The sequence below is a fragment of the Taudactylus pleione genome, unplaced genomic scaffold (genome assembly GCF_031769625.1).
Source record: "Taudactylus pleione unplaced genomic scaffold, aTauple2 ptg001605l, whole genome shotgun sequence".
Taxonomy (NCBI): Eukaryota; Metazoa; Chordata; class Amphibia; order Anura; family Myobatrachidae; genus Taudactylus; species Taudactylus pleione.
This window is the reverse complement of record NW_028286002.1, coordinates 318,336-345,921: the sequence shown is the minus strand read 5'-3', so window position 1 is coordinate 345,921 and position 27,586 is coordinate 318,336. Positions and strand designations below refer to the sequence as shown.

The following is a 27,586-nucleotide window of genomic DNA, read 5'->3' as shown; positions in this document are numbered from 1 at the left end:
GTGTTATAACTATACACTGTCTATACTCAGTACTATTATACAGAGTGATGTGCTCACCTCAGTGTTATAACTATAAACTGTGTATACTCTGTACTATAAGTCACCCATTTGTTTTACCATTCTATTTGTTAACTTATCTTAACCTAAGCCTAGAAATGAACACACTGACACATGTAATGCAATTAAAGAGGTCACAGCCAGAATTTATTGATCGAATTGAAATTGGTAATGGTTGGCAGGAAAAAAGCAGTGCTCCGAGGCCACAGCCTTGCTGGAAACAATAATAACTAAAAAAGGAGGCGGATTCCCACCCCGTGCAGACTGATCTGAGGTAGTACCATCCCCCCTTTAATTGGCACAGCCTTCCCTTCCCTTGGACAGGGACCAGGTCCCCCCTTATGGGCGGTGACCAACTTGCCGCTCTCAAAGGAAAGATGCTACCCAGGCACTCCAGCGCTAAATAATAGGCTGCCCAGGAGCACTGCTTCCCGCCAAAAGCCCGGTTCATAGAACCAGGCCCGCCACCAAACTGTGACCCCTCAATACCTACAGGAAACTACATAAGTCACTGATAAACAGCTCTAACCCTACTCCCGTTAGGTGTACTCCATCAGGCCTATAGAAGCTCTCTTCCTCGTAACGCAAATGTGGGTGCCGTATGACGTGGCCCCCCACACTGAGGACAAAACAGCCAATTGCCATATTGACCTTACGACGAACTCCGTCTAATGCCTTACCACCCTGGGGTCCTCGCCAAACTTGCCGCGGAACAATGTCCGACCAAGCGATACGTACGTTGGGCCAACGGTTAACTAGCACTTGCAAGTCATTCCTAACAGCATGTATTAGCTCGATGCCTTTGCAAGTGCCCAAATCGTTCCCCCCCAAGTGACTGACCACCCAGTCCGGGGCCAAGAACTTATCCTCTGCCGTCCATAAGGCTTCCAGTAGTCGCTTCCAGCGCATACCGCGGAAACCCAACCAACGGACGTCATCTGCACCTAGCAAAAGGGGGGCCTGCAATGCTAAGGGGTGCTGACTAGCCCAAAATATGAATGAGTGTCCTACAAACCACACCCGACCGTTAGCATTCCTGGGTAACCCTGCAAGAAAAGTTACCTAGTCAGAAACTGAATCACATATAATAAATGCATCTTAAGGAAGGGAAACAATAGTTGGGTGACCCAGCTGAAGGTGAAAAACATAAAACCTCTTTGAGGGCAAAACTGAAAAGCCCCTCAAACTCCAAAGCGGCAGTAGGCATAAGGCCCCTGGGTTTCCCAACAAACTCGCACAGAGCGCAGCTACGCAAGCAACTTGTCCCCCCTTAAATAAGTTTTATAAGCTGATGACTTCCATCGACCCAACTTTTGTAAGGTGTCGACCGAAGCACCATCAACCGCTGCGCAGGTTGCTACCTCTATCCTAAATGAATGCATCCCGAACTGGTCTGTGGGCAGGCCTAAAGCGATAAGGCAATTCTGAAACAGCTTTGTGAACTGAAACTTAGATAAGGGTGTAAGGTTAACATGAACAAGCCACTGCGCGCCACTTGGAGGGCGAAGAGCATTAAAACACCATGCCAAGGCAACTGGGCAAATTACAGCATCTGAGTGTTCCTTGATAGAAATCCAAAGACCCCTGCCAAGTTGGTCTGTCTTGGACCTATGAATTTTACACAATAACAATTCCGTCTTAACTACCACGTGTTTTAACAATAAACCCTACGTCGCAGAACTCTTACTAGACGCCACAAGCTCGCCGATTCTAAACGCCCCAAAATATGCCAATGAAAAAGCTAAGCTAAAAAGGGGCGTTTCGTATTCGCCTAATGCAACCCCTGATACTGCCACAATCAGATCTTTAAGCAAAGCCGGGTCAATTGGTCTACGCGTGTCACCTATGCTAGGCTGTTCCTTCGCCCACCCCTTCATCGCTTTGATTAGCATAAACGATTTTGTGGGATCTGCCATGCCATGTAGTTTAGAAAAGTAAGCGATACCAGACAGCGCCGCAGACATAGCCGCCTTAGAACGACCCCCTTCATGCCAGTTCCAAACAAACTCTGCCATACGGTCGTCAACCGTCTTACCTCCCTCACGTGTGGAAGCCAAGAAACCCTGCCAATCGTCCCAAGCTGCCGTGTAGGTCTTTAAAGTGTTAGGGGCCAAAGACTTCATTGCGAGGACTTTGATGCCGGCACGACAATCTGCCATACATGGGAAGGGCAGTTTAAACCATGAAGAGAAGTGTAAGGAGCGAGAGAACGAAACCTGTCCCACTGTAAACGAGATAAGGAATCTGCTATCTCATTAGAAACACCCGGAACATGCTGCGCCCTAAACTCAATGTTCCTCCGTAAGCAAAGAAGCGTCAAGTGCCTCAACAACCTCAAAGCCAATGGAGATTCCACCCTCTGATTATTTACTGCCTAAACAACACCCAAATTATCGCACCAATAAAGGATCTGCCTATTACGAAGCCTGTAAGCCTATAACTCAAGCGCCACCACAATGGGGAAAAGTTCCAGAAGCAGTATGTTCTTAGTAAGGCCCAAAACCCCCCAAACTTCTGGCCAAGGCTCCGCACACCAATCCCCTTCAAAAAAGGCACTGAAACCGATGGAACCGGACGCGTCAGTAAATAGTTGAAGCTCTGAATTATCTACTGGGGCCTGGAGCCATATCCGAACACCATTAAACTCACGCAGGAAAATCAACCAAACTCGAAGGTCTTCCCTCAGATCTTGGGATATTCGAACGAGGTGATGGGGCCTCTTGACCCCCGCCGTGGCTCTTTCGAGCCGCCTACAAAAGACCCGACCCATAGGAATGACTCTACAGGTGAAGTTAAGGAGGCCTAGCAATGACTGCAATTGCTTCAGTGAGACTTTCTTTGACAAAACAAACGCTTCAAGCAACTCCCCCAAACGTTGCACTTTTTCAATCTGCAAATGGCATAACCCTAGCACGGTATCTATTTCTATACCCAAATACGTCAAGCCTACCACTATAAACAAGGCCTGCAAGGAAAAAAGTAAATCCTCACAAACCTGGGTATCCGCTGGCCCCACCAACAGAAAATCATCTAGGTAGTGGGTAACCCCCACTTGCCCTGTACCCGCCTGTAAGCACCATTGCAAAAAGGAGCTAAAACATTCAAAAAAGGAACACGAGATGGAACATCCCATCAGAAAGCATCTATCAACATAATAAAGCCCCGCAACTCTAAAACCCATGTACTTAAAAGATTTGGGGTGAAGGGGCAACAGCCGAAAAGCGGACTCGATATCCACCTTGGCTAGTAAAGCCCTTCTCCCAAAACTCTGTACTATATCTAGAGCCTGCTCAAATGATTGATAAATGACCCGGCAATCCGATGGCTCTAGCGCGTTGTTGACCGACCCTCCCTCAGGGTAAGAAAGATGCTGTATCAACCTAAACTTACCCGGTTCCTTTTTTGGTACAACCCCTTAAGGTGATACGCACAAACCTTCCAAAGGTGGGGACGTAAAAGGGCCGCACATGCGCCCCAACCCGATTTCCACTTCAATCTTAGCTTGAACCACTTCCGGGTGTAGGCGCGCCGACCTAAGATTTCTTTTAGACACAACCGAGACCTCCCGTGTCACTGGTAATCGAAAACATTCACTAAACCCATGTAACAAAAAGGCTGCTTCCTCCCTGAGAGGATAACGAGCCAACCAACTCTTCAAAGCCCTTAGGTCTACCAGTGAAGGTGCTTTACCTAACACCGCCCCGCGATTCATCGGGCTGATCACCTCGACTCGCCCTCGCGCCGCCGGTTCGCCTGCACTCTTTAGCCGGGTGCCCACTTCCGCAGAGCATGCATATGTGTCTATACTGACAGCCCGACCCTCTATTACACTGCGCGTTATTAAATGCATAGCATTTTCCTCTGCCGGCTCCAGCACCGCCTAGGCAGGCTGGAAAGGGCTGTTTTCTCACTACCGGGGGATCCAAAGAAGCGCGAGTAAGCTGGTTGACTTCAAGCCACACCTCTACATCTTTGAAGCCAAACTGAAAACTCACCTGCCCTTCCTGCTTTTTTCGGAATGTCTCATCATATTTCTGCCAAGCTGTACCTTTGCCTGATGAGTGCATGTCATGCACCATATGCATATACTTGAGTACATTCATGTACTCGACTGGGCGTGACTCGAGGTAGCAAGCTGCGAAGATGAACATCCCTGCTTCCCAATTCTGGAACGAACGAAAACTTTCTTCTGTGACTGCACCTGCAGATTTTGCCCGATCTAACGCCTTTTTTGCGTCGGCCGTAATTGAAAACATGTCTACGAATTTTCCCTTCCTGATTTTCTCCCTAACCTTAGACCGCAAACCCCTAAGAATGGCGGTGTTCGCGCAATGAACCATATCCCCTGTAGCATCTGGGACCTTAGCTGCCGATACTGTACTGGTCTTTTTGGGACTACCCCGTTTCCCTTTAATCTTGTGCGCTAAGTAACGCATAAGCTTACGCGGCCTTTCTGATGAACTCGCTGAATCGCTAGAATCAGTGGAAGATGAGTGTGAGCTGTGCAGTGTGGAAACGACATGCTCACCGGACAACGCCGCCGAAGGACCAGCCGCTTCCTCCTGAGTGCTCGCCAACAGTCCCTTGTTGCGCGGTGCGCCCACCATGACTTGACTTGTTGACGCCACCTCACCATCCGTCTGCTGGATCTCGACAACATGATTGGAACTCTCCGAAACTGCTACCTGGGGGCTTGACACAATCAATGGTGAATCGGATTGACCCTCGGCTCCATGAACAATAAAAGGAACATGGGAGGCCTGGCGCATCAGAGGGGGGTGGGCAATTGCAGGTGGCTGGGGAGGTAGAGGGGGGGAAGGGGGGTAATCTGCACGGATGGTGGTTGCGCAATTGCAGGGTCCTGGATGACAGAAAAGGGGGGGGGAAGAACATGGTGTTGCGGAGCAAAACCTTGCAAAAGGGGCGCTGCCGGGGGGGGCGTATTGGAAGATTGCGGCGGGATTCGGGTGGTGGTACATGATGGGAGCGGAATGGAAAGTGGCTGGGTTTGAAAATTGGGGGGGGGGAATGGTGGCCAGGAAATAAGGGGACCAGCTGAACTGCTGAGCCAATAATGGGTTGAAGGGGGGGGTTGGATTTGCTGGAAACTAACAGCCCCCCAAGGCAAAGAGGTGTAACCCCCGATTCTGGATGCCGGGAGGGGGGGCAGGCAATACATTGCTGTGGGGCACACTTGTGGCCACAGTAAAAATGGAACCTGAGGGAGAAGAGGGACTGATGAGGGAAGCCCTGTGGCCCAGTGAGGGCTGTGGACGTGGAGGTCCCCCTACTCCTGAAGTAGTGGGGGCAGGGGGGGTGGTGCGGCGCTCAAGGGCTCCCTGAGGGACCTAAAATGGCCGCCGCGACCCCGTGGACGGGGCCAACCGCCGATGCAGGGCGCAAGATGGCCGGAGGCCGTGTGGCCTAGGGAAGCGCTCCATGGCCGCCTGAGCTGCACGCAGCACCGCCGGAGAGCCAGGCGGCTATGAGTTGGGGGGTGGCAGTGGGGGATGCGAGGGAGCTGTGGACAGCAGAGGGTGCGTGGGTGAGTGCGCACGCCCACACGGGATCGTGCCTGGCCGTCTGAAGCGCACCATGCATAGCTGGTGAGGAGGCAGCGGTGGAAAGGGGCCTAGAAGCTTCCATTAAGCGGCGGGGGGGGCGCTGAATGGCAGGGCCTGGGCATGATAATAGCCGGGTTGAGGCGGGGGGGGCCTGTGATCAGAGAATGGAGGGGGATGAATGAAGCAGGGCTGAAGAGCAAAGATGGGGAGGGGGGGAAGGAGCAGAAAGGAAAGAGACAAGATATATAGTAAATGAAAGATAAATAGGATGTGAGATAAAACAAAAAGGGAAATTGGACAAAGAATTGGACAATTGGACAAAGAAATAAAGCTATACAATAAACTGTGTGTGACACTTAGCCAGCCTGGTTTGAAGAAACTGGAAAAGAGGAAAATGGCTCCTCTTACCAGGGTATATATATGGGTAATTTGAAACCTCCCACAAATCCTATGATAGGCTTATCTCATGAAATGACCACTACCTAACCACACCTTTGCCCAAGCCTTAACCCTTAACTAACTAACAAATTTTAAATATCAAACAGGGTGCTTATCTATCCTCAAACTTAATTAAGTATTCGTATGCATTTATACATAGCAGAGTGTTTATCATCAGTGATCACCTCAGTGTTATAACTATATACTGTCTATACTCAGTACTATTATACAGAGCGATATGCTCACCATCAGTGCTCACCTCAGTGTTATAACTATGAACTGTGTATACTCAGTATTATTATACATAGTGATTTGTACATAAACAGTGCTCACCTCAGTGTTTTAACTATAAACTGTGTATACTCAGTACTATTATACATAGCAGAGTGTTTATCATCAGTGATCACCTCAGTGAGAATAATTATATATACAGTATACAATGGAAAGAAGGAAGACAGGACAGAAATGAAGGCAGATATAGAAATAAATGGGAAGAGAGAAAGGCAGAATACAGGGTATAAGAACAGAGAAAACATGCAGAGGGTCAGAGAGAAGGAGATGAAATGATAGAGAGAAGAAATAGAAGTATAAGTTACATAAAGTAAAGTTTTCCTGTCACTAGCACAGCACCTGCTCACACAGCCGACCAGAGAAATTTCTATGAAATGGCTGCCAAGCAGCAACTCTGAAATAGCACTGTAAAACCCACCCTCTGCCAATCCTATAGGCTAATCAAACCTAACCCCAGCCACAACCCTATCTCACTAAACAACTAGCTCCTTCTTGTCCAGAGGCAGACACCCACAGGCTAGGGTGTTTAACTAACTCCTTGCATATGAAATGCACTCTGTCCTACTTCCATTGAAGAAGAGTACCTGGGGATGTATCCACATATCATTAGGTTACAGCTCCAGGAGGTGATCTATACTTAAGTGTACACCCCTTGCCAATGAACGCTTCCTTGGACCATTCTACCTCTCCAGATACATACGGTTTTTACAAATCTAGACGCAAACACATTTTGGTATACATCTGCAAAATTGATATACATATATTAACCACCAATTCTAAATGAGCCCCTGGAGGATACATTTTTAAATTCAACCCCCACCCGCCTGCAACCCTTTGACTGTATTATGAAGCCCCCTTCCTTTTCTCTTAAGGTATAAGAAGCCTTTAATATGATCATGGATTTTTTTCGTTGGCAGGCATCAGGATAGCATATACAGTATGGGCTTGGTTTAGAGGTGGATGCAGTTGTGGCCTCGTCTGTGTCTTTTGGTGGTCACCCATTTGAGACTTTTTTCAATTGCAGCTACAAAGCCCTTTCCATGTGTACATCCATCTGTGTAAATGTACGAGGACTCAGACGCCCACTTTGAGCGTCTGTAGATGCTGTAATACCGCCTGGTGCTTCTATAGATGCCACCATCATTTGCACCAACAAAACTTGCACCTGTCGCATGACTGGTGCCAGTTTGGTCTCCAATGTCAATGATTGAGTGTGCATGTGTGCAAAAACTTCAGCGACACACCCATAGCACGCCCATAAGACAGACCATCCTCGTGCATCTGGTTAGGCACCTCCCAGCCACTGTCCAGGAATGCCCAGCACTTTTCTAAGACATCTCTGGTACAGTGCGTCTCAATCACAACAGTATCTTTGTGCGTACAAGCTGTGTAACGCATACACCGTAGGGTTTAAGGGATTTTCACTCATGTAATAGCATCAAATTGCTCATCTACTTGAACATCGGCACCGCATGTGGCACCGCATGTGGCTCTGGGTCCGGCTCACTGTGTGAGGAGATGATGAAATAGCTGATGATATTTTTATTGAAATATATTGTGCATGTTCTTAATGCAGCCTACAGGGTGGAGCAATGCTTGTAATACTTTTAATTTATGTTCTCTTAGTATAAAGGGAACACTGCTCTTCTGCTGTAATGCTGTCATGGGTTTCTGTCATATTGTACAATGTCTTGTATTGTATATCTTTTAGGAAGGGATATGTCTGAAAACATCACTTCACATGCCACCTACAGATCCATGACAGTTCATAATGACATGGTATCCAGAACATACCAAGAGAGATCACAGATGCCAAAATTGGCAGGAATCTCTACAACACCAAGCCAATCCATGACAGATACTAATAACCATCATCAAAGGTATGACAGACATTTTTATTAACTGTTCAGGTCAGAGAGAGGGATAGTGTGTGTTTGTGTGTCTACATGTGCATGTGTGTATATATACTGTAGATGTGTATTTTTGCACCATATAGCACAAGACTCCTGACACGAGACTCCTGGCACAATTCCTGTGCTGCATACTTTTCCTGCCACTTTTACCTTTATTGTGCTACTTTTCACTAAAGTGTGCCTATTACTAGTGTGCATTCACAATACCATACTCCATGCTTTAAACCAATAAGGGAGGGGTGCTAGTCCAGGGTGAAGGTGTCTCAGCCTTCAGGCGTGCAAAAAAGCACACTAAATGGAGTGTATAGAAAAGGGTCCTAGACTGCACACCCTGAATATATATAATGGGAGGTGCTACCTGTTGAGACTATTATTGCAGGCACATGTTGAGACTATTATTGCAGGCACAGAAACAGACAAATCACAGGTGCACAACTCCAAATTACTGATTATATATAAATAAATTATGCAATAAAATTTAGCAATAAATAGAGGTTTTTAGCATAATCATGGCCAAGGTTATGGGCCTACCCACCATATCCAGGTAACCACTGTATGGTAGGTCCCTAACATACTAGGGTTTAAATCCAGAGCGCAGGTCACCCCCAAACCAGCTCAGCTGAGCCTCCCCAGGGCATCGCTCTAATGAGAAAGGTGAAGTGCAAAGTAAGATAGGTAATAGCAGATACGGCTGAATATAAAGGATAGAGAAGTGAAAATACAAATGTAATAAAAACAAAAAGTAAAAGTGTTAAAATGTGCAGCTGAGCTGGTTTGGGGGTGTCCTGCGCTCTGGATATGAACCCTAGTATGTTAGGGACCTACCCTACAGAGGTTACCTGGATATGGTGGGTAGGCCCATAACCTTGGCCCTGATTATTCTAAAAACCTCTATTAATTTATTGTAAAATTTTATTGCATAATGTAGTTATATATAATCAGTAATTTGGAGTTGTGCACCTGTGATTTGTCTGTTTCTGTGCCTGCAATATTAGTCTCAACAGGTAGCACCTCCAATTATATATATTCAGGGTGTGCAGTCTATGACCCTTTTCTATACACTCCAAATGAAAGACTCAACTGGACCTTAGAGTTGCAAATAATATGTTGAAGCAGGGACTTAAAGTGCTGCCAACAAGTAAAACAATTAGTAGTGCTGCCTTTTGATTACATTATTATTATTATTATTATTATTAATAAAAGAAAACATTTTTACGAGTGAATCAGAACATCACCAAACTGCAGACAACAGCCAAAGAGATGTCTTGACATCCCGCCAATATGTCAGGGAAGAGACATCGTTAAAAGTGTAACCAGATAAAGGGAAATGGAAATGAGAGTCCAAGTCTACCTCTGACCCATATTCTGTAATAAGGGAAAGACACGCAACATGGGAGTAGTTGGAATAGAGGTGTTGTACTATAAACAGTAGAGATGTGTCAGCCCACGTAATGTAACTTAGATTGCTGCTCCCAGGTGAGAAGGCAATGGGTATGGAAATATACGAGTATGTCACACAATATCAGTTAACTTCCTGAAAAAAAGGCAAACTGATTGGAATAATGGGCCTGATTCAGCAAGGATCGCAACTGCGATTACGCATGCAATCCGATGATTGTTGCATTCTGTGCATGCATCACAGAGCGTGTGGGCGAACCAGCCACTGCGATCAGGACTGCGATCAGGTGACTACGCAGATCCATCACAGAGTGATTGACAGGAAGTGCCGTTTGTGGGAGGTGATGAAGGGTGGTCTGCGAAACACAGACGTGCCAGTGTGTTTGAACACCGTTGCATGGGCGTACATAAATTATCCACTGCGATGTCATACGCAGCCTGGCCTTTCACTGCTTGCAATGAGATTAATTTGACATTATGAACATGCTGACCAGAGAGACTGTCATATAATCTTACCCAGTTTAATCACAAATAACACTGTTGGAAGTAAAATGGTGCACATGAAAAAACAAAACTCCTCTGCACCCAATGAGGAACCACTGAAACAGCTCATTGGGTTTGTCTTCCCACGACTTGGCTACCAAACCTAAGCTTCCCTCCACTATGTAACTTGTTATGAAACAGGAAAGTAAACGCAACAGGTTGTGTTATACTGTGACACTGGCGTAAGCATACACATTATTTACTGTAAACTATTTAAGGTATGTATGCTAATACAGTAAAGATTTAGTGGTCTATTTACTAAGCTGTGTTAGGAGATAATGTGAACGGTGACAAGGTAACAGCCAATCAGCTCCTAACTGCCAAGGAGATAATTGGCTGGTACCCTATCACCGTTCACTTTATCTCCTAACACAGCTTAGTAAATAGACCCAATTGTATGGTATCGCCATTAACGTAAAATGACACAGCACTAGCAGGAGAATAAAGTGCCATTCACACCAACTGATATACAAGTTTAAATTAATGTCTAACAGAGAATATAGATAGGAGCAGGGGCGGATTGTGCCGCCGGGAATCCGGGGTACTTCCCGCTGGGCTAGACCTCTCACTCATTAGCAGTCCCTTTAAGGCCTCCACTGCTGTGGCTGCGCATGTGAAAAGCGGCGGTGGAGAAAGACGGAGATGTCAGACTGCAGGTCCGTGCAGAGACAGCTCAGCCTCTCACGGCTGCCAGTAACACTGCCTTGCAGTTACCTCTCCCCACCACCAGGTGTCTCACTCCAGTGTGGCCTCCTCATTAGACAGCACAGCCTGAGCGTCGTCACTAGCTGAACTCCTGCTCTTCGATCGGAACGCGGTGGTGGAGACACGGAGGAGTGTCTCATTGGTGGTTCCTGACACTTTAAAAGGAAGCAGGCACCATTCCTCTTTCACCAAGGCCAAGATGTGACTGTGGGAGCAGTGAGACCAGAATTGAAGCTGGTAAATGACTCTATGGGGGGAAGGGGACAGTACAGTGACATGAGGGGGAATAACACAGCCCCCAGCACACTACTATGTGACATTGTTATTATATAGGGGAGGGGGGACAGTACAGTGACATATGAGAGGGAATAACAACACACTGCTATGTGACATTGTTATTATATAGGGGAGGGGGGACAGTACAGTGACATATGAGGGGGAATAACACAGCCCCCAGCACACTGCTAAGTGACATTGTTATTATATAGGGGAGGAGAGACAGTACAGAGACATATGAGGGGGAATAACACAGCCCCCAGCACACTGCTATGTGACATTGTTATTATATAGGGGAGAGGGAACAGTACAGTGACATATGAGGGGAAATAACACAGCTGCCAGCACACTGATATGTGGCATTATATAGGGGAGAGGGGACCATAAAGTTATATGATGAGAGATAACACAGCCCCCAGCATACACTGATATGTGGTATTATATAGGGGAGAGGGGACCATAAAGTTATATGCAGGCCCGCTGAGAGCCGCGGCAGGCCCGGGTAATAGGGGGCATGGCCTAATCGCGGGAGGGGTGGCCATGCCCCCTTCCCGAAAAAAAAAAAAAAAAAGATTTGCAGCACTGCTTCGCGGCGCTGCACGCTGGGGAGGGGGGCGCTCTGTGTCTCCTCAGCCCTGCTCAAAGCCGGGGGGGCACGATCAGTGTGATCGCTCCCCCCCACATGCATAGGAGACTGCTGTGGCTGCTGCTCAGCAGCCACAGCAGTCTCCACTGCAGCTCAGTACATGCTGTGAGGGAGGGGGGGCGGCGGGCCCCGGTAATCTGTACCCGCTCCCCCCCCTCTCGGCGCCCCTGGTTATATGATGAAAGATTACACAGCACCCAGCACTGATATGTGGTATTATATAGGGGAGAGGGGACCATAAAGTTATATGATGAGAGATAACGCAGCTGCCAGCGCACTGATATGTGGTATTATATAGGGGAAAGGGAACAGTACAGTGACATAGGAGGGGAAAAACACAGCCCCCAGCACACTTCTATGTGACATTGTTATTATATAGGGGAGAGGGGACAGTACAGTGACATAGGAGGGGAAAAACACAGCCCCCAGCACACTTCTATGTGACATTGTTATTATATAGGGGAGAGGTACAGTGACACATGAGGGGAAATAACACAGCTGCCAGCACACTGATATGTGGTATTATACAAAGGAGCTGGGACCATAAAGTTATATGATGAGAGATAACACAGCCCCCAGCATACACTGATATGTGGTATTATATAGGGGAAAGGGGACAGTACAGTGACATAAGAGGGGAAAAACACAGCCCCCAGCACACTTCTATGTGACATTGTTATTATATAGGGGAGAGGGGACAGTACAGTGACATAGGAGGGGAAAAACACAGCCCCCAGCACACTTCTATGTGACATTGTTATTATATAGGGGAGAGGTACAGTGACACATGAGGGGAAATATCACAGCTGCCAGCACACTGATATGTGGTATTATATAAAGGAGAGGGGACCATAAAGTTATATGATGAGAGATAACACAGCCCCAGCATACACTGATATGTGGTATTATATAGGGGAGAGGGGACCATAAAGTTATATGATGAGAGATAACGCAGCTGCCAGCGCACTGATATGTGGTATTATATAGGGGAAAGGGAACAGTACAGTGACATATAAGGGGAAAAACACAGCCCCCAGCACACTTCTATGTGACATTGTTATTATATAGGGGAGAGGGGACAGTACAGTGACATAGGAGGGGAAAAACACAGCCCCCAGCACACTTCTATGTGACATTGTTATTATATAGGGGAGAGGTACAGTGACACATGAGGGGAAATAACACAGCTGCCAGCACACTGATATGTGGTATTATATAAAGGAGAGGGGACCATAAAGTTATATGATGAGAGATAACACAGCCCCCAGCATACACTGATATGTGGTATTATATAGGGGAAAGGGGACAGTACAGTGACATAAGAGGGGAAAAACATAGGCCCCACCACACTTCTATGTGACATTGTTATTATATAGGGGAAAGGGAACACTACAGTGACAAATGAGGGGGAATAACACAGCTCCCAGCACACTGATATGTGGTGGTATCAGGGCCGCTATCACAAATCGTGGGTCCCGAAACTGAAAAAATAGGCAGGGCCCCCCCCACCCAGCCCGGGAAATTTCTGTAAGCAGCCCTAATTGGGGTGGTGTCTCATTGATCCTGCTTCAGGTCAGAGTGTAATACTCGCCCACCCACCTGGCAACCGAGGGTGGTTAATCCTGTCAATACATATATATATATCAGGACTGTCGGCTCTCTTAGGACATACACATCAATAAATTACGCTATAAGCGGCTCCTTTGCTCCGACGATATGGATAAAGCTTTGGATTAAAACCGAAATGTCAGAACAAAGGAGCCGCTTATAGCATTATTTAATGATGTGTATAAATCCTAAGAGAGCCGACGGTCCTGGTTTATATTTTCACAAGTTTGTTGTGTGGAGGGTACCTGGGCATACATTCCTGGGAGTCAATGTGGTTCATTTTATATATATATATATATATATATATATATATACATACATTAAAAAATATATATAAGTATACATACACACATAAATATATTTATATAGCCTTTGACCCCTCAGAACAACTCTTCAGCCCCACTCCCTATATGTTTGATATTCTCTCCCCCCCTCACCTTGTATACTAGTCCATACATATTTTCTCCCCCGGCAGCCGGCATTTTCCTTGGGGTCCCCCAGTGTTGCGGCACTGTCATTGTCGCCGGAGGAGGGAAGTCAGCAGGGACAGATAGGTGCGGGCGGCAGGAGGGAATTCAGCAGGGACAGATAGGTGCGGGCGGCAGGAGGGAATTCAGCAGGGACAGATAGGTGCGGGCGGCAGGAGGGAAGTCAGCAGGGACAGAAAGGCGCGGGCGGCAGGAGGGAAGTCAGCAGGGACAGATAGGTGCGGGCGGCAGGACGGAATTCAGCAGGGACAGATAGGTGCGGGCGGCCGGCCGGAGGGAAGTCAGCAGGGACAGATAGGTGCGGGCGGCAGGAGGGATGTCAGCAGGGACAGATAGGTGCGGGCAGCAGGAGGGATGTCAGCAGGGACAGATAGGTGCGGGCGGCAGGAGGGAAGTCAGCAGGGACAGATAGGTGCGGGCGGCCGGCCGGAGGGAAGTCAGCAGGGACAGATAGGTGCGGGCGGCAGGAGGGATGTCAGCAGGGACAGATAGGTGCGGGCGGCAGGAGGGATGTCAGCAGGGACAGATAGGTGCGGGCGGCAGGAGGGAAGTCAGCAGGGACAGACGGAGGGCACCTTGCACCTGTAGCCAATCAGATGGGCAGAAAAGCTGGTCAGCCTCTTCGGAGCATCTGCGCATGTTCAGAAGCAGGGCTGTAGTAAGAACGCTCCAGCCCTGCTTCTGCACATGAACACAGCCACGCTCTGAAGAGGCTAAATACTGCCCGAACTGAGTTCTGCTGCTGGCCCAGTTGTAGGAGAAGCCGGGCCCTCCCTCTTTGTCTGAGTGTGCGGGCCCGGGACTCCAGACCCAGCTGTCCCCCCCTGATGGCGGCCCTGGGTGGTATTAATATATAGGGGAGAGGGGACTGTACAGCAGGCTTGCCTACCCTCCCGATTTGGTCGGGAGCCTCCCGAATATCGGGTGCCGCTCCCGACCCCCCGGAAAGGCAGGCAAGCCTCCCAGCTGCCGCCTACCCCCCCAGACTAATAGTAAAAACCACCGCTGGCGGGGGGCCCGATGACGCGATTCGCGCTGAATTGCGTCATCGTGTCTCCGCCCCCTGCTTCACAATGTCTTTTTTCCGGCATTGTGAAGAGGGGGCGGGGCCACGATGACGCGATCGTGCGGTCACGCCCCCGGCCCCACCCCCAAAACGGCATCATAGCCCGGCCACGCCCCCCACACAATGCAGGCATTCAGCTCCCTCCCGGAAGGAGGGAGCTGAATGTCGGCAACTATGCTGTACAGTGATATATGCGGGGTAATAATACAGCTCCTAGCACACTGATATGTGGTATTGGTATTATATAGAGGAGAGGAGATCGTACAGTGATATATGAGGAGGATTAACAAAACTCCCAGCACCCACTGATATGTGGTATTATTATTATTATATCGAGGTGAAGGCACTATATAGTGATATGAGGGGGAATAAAACAGCCCCCAGCACACACTGATATGTGGCATTATTATTATATAGAGGAGATGGGATTGTACATTGATAAATGATGAAGAAAAAAAACAGTTTTCATCTCTCTCTATCTTTCTATCTCTCGTTTGTACTCTCCCCCCCCCATCTTTCTCTGACATTTCTTGCTGTCTCTCCTCCACTTGCCACCATCAGATCCTTTTAGATATGTCATCAGATCCTGCCCCCTTCACAGACTCCACCTCCTCCCATTTAGGGCTGCTGCAAAAATTTCCTGGGCTGGTTTTCCATCCCAATCTGCCTCTGGATAGGAGTCAGAACTAGCACATAACAAGCACTTGTTATGTGTCATGATTAAATAGCACTGCCTATGCCTACTTATCAGCCATTGAAGCATAGGATGGAACTGCTGATAAAAAAACAATAGCATAAGGAGAAAAGAATAACTACCTCCATATAAAGTGAGAAAAGAATAACTAACTGAGTTAGGGAACCCCTTGTACCTTGCGTAAGATTACCTCAAACACAACCACACTAATACAGCAAGTTCTTTAAAACCCAGCTCTGTCTATGTTTATTTATTTAAAGGGTAGTAGGGAATTGTGATGCTAGTGGTTTAATTAAATAAGCAAATAGTTGTACAATGGAAAGGTAGGGAAATGTACTAATTTCAACATTGGCAGTGGGAACAATCAACAATAAATGCTCTGTTGCTAACTATTTAACTCAAAACTCTTTATAATAGGAAATGAATACTAATAGTGCAAGTAATCCTCAAATAGATAGAAAGGATGTTAACATATGAGGAATTCTAATATATAAAATTCAATTGTTCTGTTTGTGTATTTGTTTATTATTTGTCTGTCTGTCTGGTTATGCATTCAGACACCCCTGCACCGATTGGGATGAAACCAATGCAAGTTGGTCCAGTTGGGTCCTGGCAAGGTTTTAGGGGTCTTAGGGTCCCGGTCGGACCTCCCATTGGTGTACGCTCGGCAGAACTTTGACCCGGGAAGCCTGTTCTGAGCCTTCCACTGGATGAATTTGGACAAAAATTTCCCAGAGTGGTAACATTGGATCCCAGTAGACATACTAGGGGGTTGAGGTCCCGGTCAGACCTCCCGTTGGTGTTCGCTGGGCAGAACTTTGACCCGGAGATGCTGGGCAGAACTTCGACCTGGGGAGCCTGTTTCTGGGCCTTCCAATAGATGGATGTGGATGAAAACATCACAGAGAGATAACATGGGATCTCAGAAGACATACTAGGGGGTTGAGGTCCCAGTCGGACCGCCCTGTTGGTGTATGCTGGGCAGAACTTTGACCCGGGGAGCCTGTTCTGTGCCTTCCACTGGATGGATTTGGATGAAAACTTTACAGAGTGGTAACTTTGGATCCCAGAAGACATACTGGGGGTTGAGGTCCCAGTTGGACCTCCTGTTGGTGTACATTGGGCAGAACCTTGACCCAGGGCCTGTTCTCTGCTTTCCACTGGATGGATTTGGATGAAAACTTTACAGAGTGGTAACTTTGGATCCCAGAAGACATACTATGGGGTTGGGGTCCCAGTTGGACCTTCTGTTGGTGTACGCTGGGCAGAACCTTTACCCAGAGATCCTGTTCTGAGCTTTCCCCTTAATGGATTTTGCTGAAAACTTTACAGAGTGGTAACATTGGATCCCAGAAGACATACTAGGGGGTTGAGGTCCTGGTAAGACCTCCCGTTGGTGTTCGCTGGGCAGAACTTTGACCCGGAGATGCTGGGCAGAACTTCGACCAGGGGAGCCTGTTTCTGGGCCTTCCATTAGATGGATGTGGATGAAAACATCACAGAGAGATAACATTGGATCTCAGAAGACATACTAGGGGGTTGGGGTCCCAGTTAGACCTCCCATTGTTGTAAGCTGGGCAGAACTTTGACCCAGGGATGATGGGCAGAACTTTGACCCGGGAGCCTGTTTTGGGCCTTCCACTCAATGGATTTGGATGAAAACTTCACAGAGCGGTAACATTGGATCCCAGAAAGCATACTAAGAGGTTGAGGTACCAGTCAGACCTCCCATTGGTGTACACTGGGCAGAACTTTGACCCAGGGAGCCTGTTCTGGGCCTTCCACTGAATGGATTTGTATGACAACTTCACAGAAGGGTGGCAATTGGTCAAGGATGACTAATGGAGTGGTTCGGGTCCCGGTTGGACCTCATTATGGAGTGCGCCGGGCAGAACTTTCACCAAGGGAGCCTGTTCTGGGCCTCCCACTGGATGGATTTGGATGACATCACATATTAAAACTTAATAACTTAAATATTTAAACCCGGGCAATGCCAGGTACTTCAGCTAGTTATATATGGCCCACAACCGCCTTATGGAAGGGCTTCTAAGTGACTTTCAGCACAATAACAAACACCATCATTAAACAGATAATATGCCTTATGCCTCTCGCTCACACAACAACATGCATACTCAATGCACAGTGATAATAAATATTATAAACAGTGCTGCTGATATTGTTGCTTACTGAAGGCACATACTGTAGATGGTGAACCCAGGTTACTTAGTAGAAGTGAACCACATGAATTTGTATACTTGAAAGACTATAGACCAAATTGTACCTTCAGGATAGTGATATGAGCACAGTCATTTCTTTATCCTGACATAAAATAACTAGGTTTACACTACAGTCAATGCAATCTTCTAATTGACTACTTGCAGAACACAGGATTTTAGCAGCAGTACACACATGAAGTGTAATTATAATGGTACGAAGATACACCATACTTTAGGTTTCTTGCATTGAATCCCACTGTCTCACTGTGGAATCCAATGTGCATGCAATTATAGGACCAGAACACTGCTCTACTTGCTTGCAGTCCTCACTGCTTACCCACTTTTCACAGAGACCTGTAGTTTCCCTCTTGGCCAGGGACTCGCTTCGAATGAGAAGCCTTTCAAATACTTGCCAGGTTCCCCCAGAACATTACTCAGGGGTCTATTTACTAAGCTGTGTTAAGAGATAAAGTGAACGGTGTTAAGGTGTCAGCCAATCAGCTCCTAACTGCCATTTTTCAAACACAGCCTGTGACATGGCAGTTAGGAGCTGATTGGCTGGTACCTTATCACTGTTCACTTTATCTCCTAACAAAGCTTAGTAAATAGACGCCTCAGTCTGGTTGCCTATGCTACTGTACAATGGCAAGTAAGATAGCTCCATGGTGTTATCAATTGAGTGAAGTGGAGTTTGTATTGATAAATTTATAAAATACACATTAACATTTATAATTATATATTTGAGGCACACTGCCGTCCGAGACTGGATAGTCACCAGTGCTTCAGAACTGCAAAGAACATAAAAGCTAAAGGGGCAGAGCAGACTGTCTACTGAATGTAAACATTAAATAAATGACATAACCTTCAATGAAACAGTGATATAATGTATATGGTAGTTCAAGAGTACAAAAATAATGGTGTGTTATGTAGTAGCCCCAAACACTCCTAAGTCAAATAGCAGCTCACACAGTGGCGTAACTATAGGGGATGTAGGGGTGCACCTGCTATGGGGCCCATAGGTTTAGGGGACCCGCTATCCCAGCATGCAAGTCACTGCACCCCTGCAGACTTTTTTATTTATTTCCCACTGTGTTTATTTAATCTCCACTGGCAAATGCTGGAAGGGGGGGCAGTGTGTCGCTCACTAACACTGTCCGGTTTCCACCCGACGCGCAGAGGTACCTGGACTTTGTCCAGGAATGATGATGTTTGTCCATGCAAGATGACGTTTTGCCTCTTTCTGAGTTCTGTTTTTTTGGAGGGAAAAATCCAAACTCGGCGTGCAAACTCGAACCTATCCGAGCCTGCACATCCCTAATATATATATATATATATCTATATCTATCTATCTATCTATCTATCTATCTATCTATCTATCTATCTATCTATCTATATATATATATATAAATATATATATATAAATGATGTGCACCGGACAATTTTTGTTGGATTTGGTTCTAATTCGTCGTCCGGCTTTGGATTTTCCAAACTGTGGTGACTGGCTTTGGATTTGGATTTTTTACTAAAATTCACAAAAAATGCTAAAATCACATAAATATTTTTTTTTTCTTCCTAGAGTATTATTAACCTCGATAACATTAATTTCCAGTCATTTGCAGTCAATTTAGACCTGCTCTCAGCATATAATATTGTTTTCACCATTATTGGCCAAAGGTCAGAGCAGCGGCGCAGTGGCATAGACACCACAGTTTAAAGCACATCTATGAAACATTGCCAAACAGCAGTGTCAGAAATGAAAGGTAGTGCAAGATGGAATTGTCCTTGGGCTCTCCCACCCACCCAGTGGGGTACGGCCAGCAGAATCACAGTACTTGTTTACACAGTGGGCTACGGCCCATGGAGTCACAGTGCACAATCTTATTCACATTACACCGCACATTGGCCCTGATTCAGAGCCGGACCCTCTGACAGAGCGCTCGCTCTGAATCAGGGCGTCTTTTTATTTTTTATGGAGCGGCCTCCTGGCCCCTCGCATTGCTGTGGGTTGCCACCCACAGCTAATGCGAGCGGACAGGATGATGGTCGCGATGGTCAAGACCATCGCGACCATCGGGCTTGCGACGAGACCCTTGTGGTAGGGTCTCATGGCCGCAAGCCCCAGAGAGCTTTCGGCTCAAACAGAGCCGAAAGCTCCCCCACTGACATCACTTGTGATGTCAGTGGGGCCGCCCCCAAACGATAGGCGTTCCCATGGGAATGCCTCCGTCTGGGCAGCCACCTCCCTGACCCGCCCACCAAAGGGGGCGTGCTGTCACTCAACATCGACAGCACGCCCCCTTTGGTGCGAGACCCAGAGCGACGGATTGCACATCGCTATCCGGGTCTCGCGATGCGCACAACGGAGCCGGCTCCATCGTGCTCATGTTCTCTGGGCCACCATCGACCCGGTTTGAGCGCTCAGCGCTTGCGACCGGGTCTGATTCAGGACCACAGTGCCCATGATTCACATTACACCATAAAGTAGTGTCTCTTATTTATGTTACACAGTAGTGGCCCTTTTACACAATGCCCACAGTAGTGACCCTTATATGCAAAGCCCACAGTAGTAATGCCCCTCATACAATGCCCACAGTAGTAGTGCCACTTATACATTGCTCACAGCAATAGTGTCCCTTACACAATGCCCCCAGCAGTGGTGTCCCTTACACAATGTCCCCAGTAGTGGTGCCCCCTATGCAGTGCCCTTAGTAGTGGTAGGGCCCGCTATGCAATGCCCCCAGTTGTAATGCATCTTGTAGTAGTGCCCCCAATAGTTATGCCCCCTGTAAAAATGCCCCCAGTGGCAATGCCCCTAGTAGTATGCCCCCCATAGCAGTGCCCCCAGTAGTATGCCCCCAGTAGTAGTTCCCCAGTAGAATACCCCCATTAGTAGTGCCCCCAGTAGCAGTGCCCCCAGCAGTATGCCCCCATTAGCAGTGCCCCCATTAGCAGTGCCCCCAGTAGTATGCCCCCATTAGCAGTGCCCCCTTAGTATGCCCCCAGTAGTAGTGCCCCCAGTAGTATGCCCCCCAGTAGTATGCCCCATTAGTAGTGCCCCATATATGCCCCCATTAGCAGTGCCCCCAGCAGTATGCCCCCATTAGCAGTGGCCACAGTAGTATGCCCCCATTAGCAGTTCCCCCATTAGCAGTGTCCTTAGTAGTAAGTAGTATGCCCCCATTAGCAGTGCCCCCAGTAGTATGCCCCATTAGCAGTGCCCCCAGTAGTATGCCCCCATTAGCAGTGCCCCATTAGCAGTGCCCCCATTAGCAGTGTCCCCAGTAGTATGCCCCATTGGCAGTGCCTCCAGTAGTATGCCCCCATTAGCAGTGCCCCCAGTAGTATGTCCCCAGTAACAGTGCCCCCATTTAGCAGTGCCCCCATTAGAAATGCCCCCTGTAGTATGCCCCCATTAGCAGTGTTCCCAGTAGTATGCCTCCATTAGCAGTGTCCCCAGTAGTATGCCCCCATTAGCAGTGCCCCCAGTAGTATGCCCCCATCAGCAGTGCCCCCAGTAGTATGCCCCCATTAGCAGTGCCCCCATTAGTGCCCCCTTATACACACACATAAAGAAAAAAGAAAAAAAAACTTACCTGAATCCCTGCTCCTGCCACCATTCACTCTGCTCTATCACCCGCTGCGGAGGTAGCCGGAAGACGGAGCTCATGAGTGAGCTCCAGTCGGCTCCCTCCTTGCAGCAGCCAATGAGAGTCTGTCTGATTCTCATTGGCTGCTGTAACAAACACACAGCTGCCGCTGGTGGCTGCATGTTTGTTTCTGTGTAGGGCAGACCGCTATCACTGCGTTCTGCCCTACATTAGTGGGCAGGGGTGTGTCTAGGGATCCGAGTTCCCCTGGAATGGTAATAACATGCCCCCAGTAGTTCCCCCCCAGTAGTGCCATCCCCCCATCTTCCCCATAATGTGCCCCCAGTAGCACCCCCCCTATACAGTGCCCCCAGTAGCAGCCACCCCCCCATAAAGTGCCCCCAGTAGCATCCCCCCTATTCAATGTCCCCTAGCAGCCACACGCCCCCCCGTACTGGGCCAGAAAAAAACACACACACAGAAAAAATAAAGCAACTTACTTGATCCCCGCTCCTGCCAACGACCGCCGCTGTCCACTTCTCATGACGTCTCTCCCATCACTTGCTGCAGGGGGAGCCAGAAGACGGAGCTCATGAGTGAGCTCCAGCCAGCTCCCTCCGTGGACACAGCAGCCAATGAGAGTCTGTCGGGGCTGGTTCAAGCCCTTGGGGTAGTCCACCCATTGGCTGCTGGTGGCACTGAATGGCGCCCCCCTTTGGCCGGTGCCCCTGGCCAATGGGTAGATACGCCCCTGCTAGTGGAACCCTGATGTCGGATTCTCTCACGATAATCCCATGTCAGGAGGCCGCTGCTCAGCCTCAAAGGGAATAGTTATACCCCTGCCACTAAAAATAACCCGAGTCAGACGGGTAGACTCGGATCCCCAATGTTCAGAGCGGTTCGGATTCCACAGAGTCTCTCGGTGCACATGGGCGAAGGGTGCCCTTACAAGATTTTGCTATGGGGCCCACAAAGTTCTAGTTATACCCCTGCCACTAAAAATTAAAAACTATAGGAAAAAAGTGGAGAACTAGGCTTGAATTAGTTATTGAATCATTAAAATATTTAATTACAAATAACAATATAAAACACACATGGGAATATACATACACCTATAATATTACAATTGCAACAGTTTACAATATGGACAACAACATGGACAATAGTTAAGTATTAATAGACAGTAGCAAATAAACTGATATTATGAGTATATTAGCCTGTGACACTGGGCTTTCTGTTGGTGAACTGTCAATAGCTTATTGTATAATGTGGAGAGATCTAGAATAGTATATTTAGTCCATATATACTCCAAAATAGTCAATCCACTTTTCTTCTTTGCTATTCATGAAAATTCAGTGTTATGTGAAGACACAATGTCGCTGACGGTATTACGAATACATTTCAATGGTTGCAATATTTCTAAAACTACTGATGTGCCCAGGTATTATGTTGCTTCATGGCGTTATCTCTCACGCCACGCATGGCGCACCACACACCACGCCATGAGTCGCGCCACACAGAAAGTTTAGTAATGTACTGTAGCGTAGCGTAACGCTGGAAAAAAGTAATTACGTGTAATACAACTTTTTGCCCACCAGGTGTCACTTTTCCTAAACTACATAGCGCATGCGTCTGATTTCCAATGTATGTTCTGTATCACCGCCCGATGATTGGTTGACAGAAGCGGTGATTCGGTACACTATACGTATTACAGCGTTTTACACATGGAATCAGGAATGTATAATAAAGCGGTAGAAGAATGTCTAATAAAGTTTGAATCATTAAGCATTGTATTACACACTGACTGTGTGGTTGAAATCACACTTTCGCCAATGTAAATACTGTCGGCACTGTCCCAGACTTAGACATTGTAATGGTTTCATTACTTTACAAACTACAGAACTGTAGTAATGGGTGAAGCGTGTAGCCTAGCGGTCTAATGCCTAGTCTCACCACTTCTCCCTAAATGGGATCTCTGGCGCGTGCCCAGTGGAGGGGTTGAAATGCATTGCCAGTGGCGCTGCGCCATAGCTATACCCTTGTAGTGCTATGCCATGGCGTACAGTATGGAAGATCATACAGTAGCTGGTCATGATTCACACACAGTGAAAGTGGGATCTCCGTATTACCCACTGACTGTGTAATAATAATATTAAAAAATAAAAAGTGTAACCTTGACTGTCTAATAATAATAATAATAATAATAATAATAATAATAATAATAATAATAATTATAATAATAATAAAAAAAAAAGTTTAACCTTCCAGGTTGTACAGATGTCTGCAATGTAGAAGTTCGATTTCTTACCTCTACACTACAGCCGCCTGATTACTTCATCGTACTGTAGATGTCACAAAGTACTGTACTGTAGAGGACAGATGCAATTCTTACTAGGAGAGACTTGTGGGCAAGGCGTTAGGTGATCCGCCTTGCTTACACTTCTCTCCTTCTGTTCGAGACATTGATAATTAATTTTTTTTTTTTTTAAATGTTCACTATAGTGCTGTAGTATTGTTATCCAACCCTTACAAAACTCAATACATTATACTGTATGTACCGTACTGTAGATGTGCCCAGCTACAGTACTGTAGTTTGTTGCTCCGTATGCCATATAGCGCATTGCTAGACGCATGCTACACTGTGGCGTACTGAGTCTCATAGCACTGCGCATGCCCAGTTGTCTGTATTATTGTAAGTACAGTACAATACTGTCGGCACTGTCCTGGACTTAGACATTGTAGTGATTCCATAACTCTAGTAACTACAGTAGATGCAGTAGTCTAGAGGGCTAATGCCTAGCCCTACTGCATCTACCATTTTCTTGTCCCGCTGGTTCGAGACCTTTAAAATATATACTGTATAATTTTATTGTGTTTTAAATCTTCACTAATACATTATCCAGAAATTCTGGCATTTCTATGCCACAGTACTTTATGACAAAAGTGTAACCTTGACTGTGTAATAATAATAAAAAATAAAAAGTGTAACCTTCCAAGTTTCGAACCCGCAAAAGGGTTGTACAAGCGACGGAATGTATTGGTTGGATTATTTACCATTACACTACAGCCACCTGCAATACCAAGGTTGCACCTGGCTTGAGTGTGTCCTACAATACTGTACGTCATCGTATCTTAGGCACATGCCCAGATCCATACCCATGTAGCGCTATGCCATGGCGTATGGAAGATCACAGCACTGCTCATGCCCAGTGGGTCGCGAGCCAAATGCAGCTAAGTGGGATGTCTTGCTACGTCAGGCTTGTGGACGAGCGGTTACGTGTTTTTTTTTTAATTCTTTGATACTTTTGTTCACTATTGTTATCCAACCCTTACTAAACTCAGTACATTTACTAAGATGGGAGTTCTATTAAGAAGTGATGTTACCCATAGCAACCAATCAGATTCCAGGTATTATCTTCTAGAAGGTGCTACTGTAGATAAATGAGAAGTAGAATCTGATTGGTTGCTATGGGCAACATACAGTACAGTAACTTCTTAAATAGAACTCCCATCTTAGTAAATTGACCCCTACATGTTTAACTTTGTCCCCCAAATTTTATTTCTTCTGCCCCCAAAATGAAAGTGAATTTTTGGGGTGTTCTGACTGTCAGTGGTTTTTTTTTTTTTTTAATTTACGCAGTTTACAGTACCTTTAGGGGACTGTCTGAGGGCTGCACGGTGAAGGCTTCCCGCAAAGTTGCACCCCAATTCACCACTTTTTTCTGCCTACTATTCATACAGTAGGCAAAACTTTTTCGCATACTGTCTTACTATACATTGCATGGACTTCCCGCCTAGGCGGAAAGTCTTTCAAAATTGAATATGGCGAAATTACGTAATCGGCGAAACTTTTTTTAGCCGATCACGTCTTTTCGCTCCAATGGGTCTATTTACTGTATTAAGCAGTGTTAGGAGACAGAAAGAAAGTGAAAAGGTGCCAACCAATCTGCTGCCAACTGTCATCTCACAGACTGTGCTTGAAAAATTACATTTGGAAGCTGATTGGCTGGCACCTTATCACTTTTTTATCAGTTTTCACTCTGTCTCCTAACACTGCTTAGTACAGTAAATACACCCCTTGGAGTGAAAACACGAGATCGGCTAAAAAAAGTAAATAGACCCCTAAATTGAATATGGCCCTCAGTGTGTACAGTACTGTATGTCTACTGTACTGTATACTACTGTAAGTGCCGGGCAGCCGTGAAAATCACTGGGACAGGCAACAGGAATACTGTACAGTATATGACTGTGGCGGCAACCCCCATCGGCCGGCGCGCCCCTGGTGAGTTAAATCCTGGCCAATAGGAAGATATGCCCCTGCATCTGTGTGTTATTGACTTTTTGTACCTTTTTAATGACAGATGCACGTGTTGGGTCTCAGACGCACTTAAAGACTGAATTAAATACAAACACCAATTTTATAAATTAATGACAATTTTTATTTCATCTAACATACTGTACAGTACTGTACTGTAATATACAGTACTATACTGTATGCAATTAATCACACATGCTTTTAGATAAGATGAAAACAAAATTGATTGGCCAATGGTCACTGCATGATGCCAAATAGAATAAGTAAACAAAAAAGATACTGTACGGTCAAACACAGTAGTGTACAGTAAATTAAAAATATATTCTGTTACACAGTACTATACATTAGATTAACAGTATACAGCATGAATCTACAGTACTACAGTACTGAATTTTATATACATTACTGTAGTTTTCTTACAGTTCATGTATGTTGCCCATCCTCTAGGCGTGCTGAAAAGTGCCCAATTACGACATTGCAAACATGCAGTCGTTTCTCAGTCTGTGATGAGCCTGCACTGAACAAGCAGTCATTCAGTGCAGACTCATCAATCATCTGCTAACATTGCTCAACATTGCTCAGTCCTTCCTCAATTCACCTATACCAGATGCATACTCTACCTTGCATCGGAGTGCAAGGTCCACTGTACGCCCTGAAGAAAGGAGGATAGGCAGAGACGAAAAGACAGTAAAAGACAGACGCACAGGTACAGTACTCATCGGAGATACTCTTGTTCTTCGTCCCGCTCAATCCCACACAGAGGTCCCTGTAGGAGAGAGAATATGCCATGCAAGGCCCTTTCCTGCTCTAATAGTGTGTCACACTAATCTACTGTAACATTAATATTAGCCCTACTGTAACTCACCAGCCTAACAAACTACAGTATTAATGTACGGTACAGTTGGCCTCACAGAGAGCTTACCTGTTATGATGGAAGAGGCTTTGAGGGGGGGAACTTCTTTAGTTCTTTTGCTTTCCACCCCTGTAGTCCTCTCCTGTCCTCCGCTTCTTTCTTCACACGGGTCTTCCTCTCTTCAGACCTGCTGGTCTACTGTAGGTTGGGTTTAATGTTCCGTTGGCCTCACAGAGGGCCTATCTGTTATGGTGGAAGAGGCTTTTGGGGGGAACTTCTTTAGCTCTTTTGCTTTCCACCCCTTTAGTCCTCTCCTGTCCTCCGATTCTTTCTTCTGCCACTGGCACGTCCTGGCCAGCGGCGGCGCTGGGTCTTCCTGTCTTCTGACAAGTCCCTTCAAGTCGTGTTTGTTGATTGAAGATCTGTACTTGTATGTATGACTGTCCTCCATGCATGTTTCCTTGGCATACGCAGCACCCCATTCAAAGTGTCCTTTATCCGGGTAAGTTCTTCTTTTCCAATCCTGAATCTTGTCCGACATCTTGACAGGAAATCTTCTCTTAAATTGTTGGTGATTCGCATTTTCTTCTTACTGCCATCAAAGTTCACCTGCTTGGTCCAATTGCAATAGAGGTTGTAGGGCACATGTTCCTGAAATATTGTTTGTGCATATCGATGCATCTCACAATTGGCAGCTTTGTAAATTTCATTGTCCTTGTCAATGTTGATTACAGCCAGTGGTATTTCCGGTAAGGGTGCTCCAAATACAGTCAGTGGTGCTGGGGTGCTCGACATGACAGGCGTTCCTGGTGAAAGTACAGGCATGCTTGCATTGTTGATCCTCGATTCTTTAACTGACCATTCAGGCAGGCGATATGATGCAACTGGTGTACTCTCCCACTGAGGCAGGCTGCATGATGGCACTGGT

At 46.7% G+C, this 27,586-nt stretch overlaps 1 protein-coding gene across 1 annotated transcript in view; it reads left to right on the top strand.

The window, feature by feature from the left end:
- LOC148442148 (uncharacterized) overlaps positions 1 to 27,586 on the top strand; it is a 290,790-nt gene that overhangs the window by 183,570 nt on the left and 79,634 nt on the right. The window contains exon 11 of the mRNA XM_088464170.1: positions 8,062 to 8,230. Coding sequence (XP_088320296.1) covers positions 8,062 to 8,230 — 169 coding nt within the window. The remainder of the gene's footprint in view (positions 1 to 8,061; positions 8,231 to 27,586) is intronic.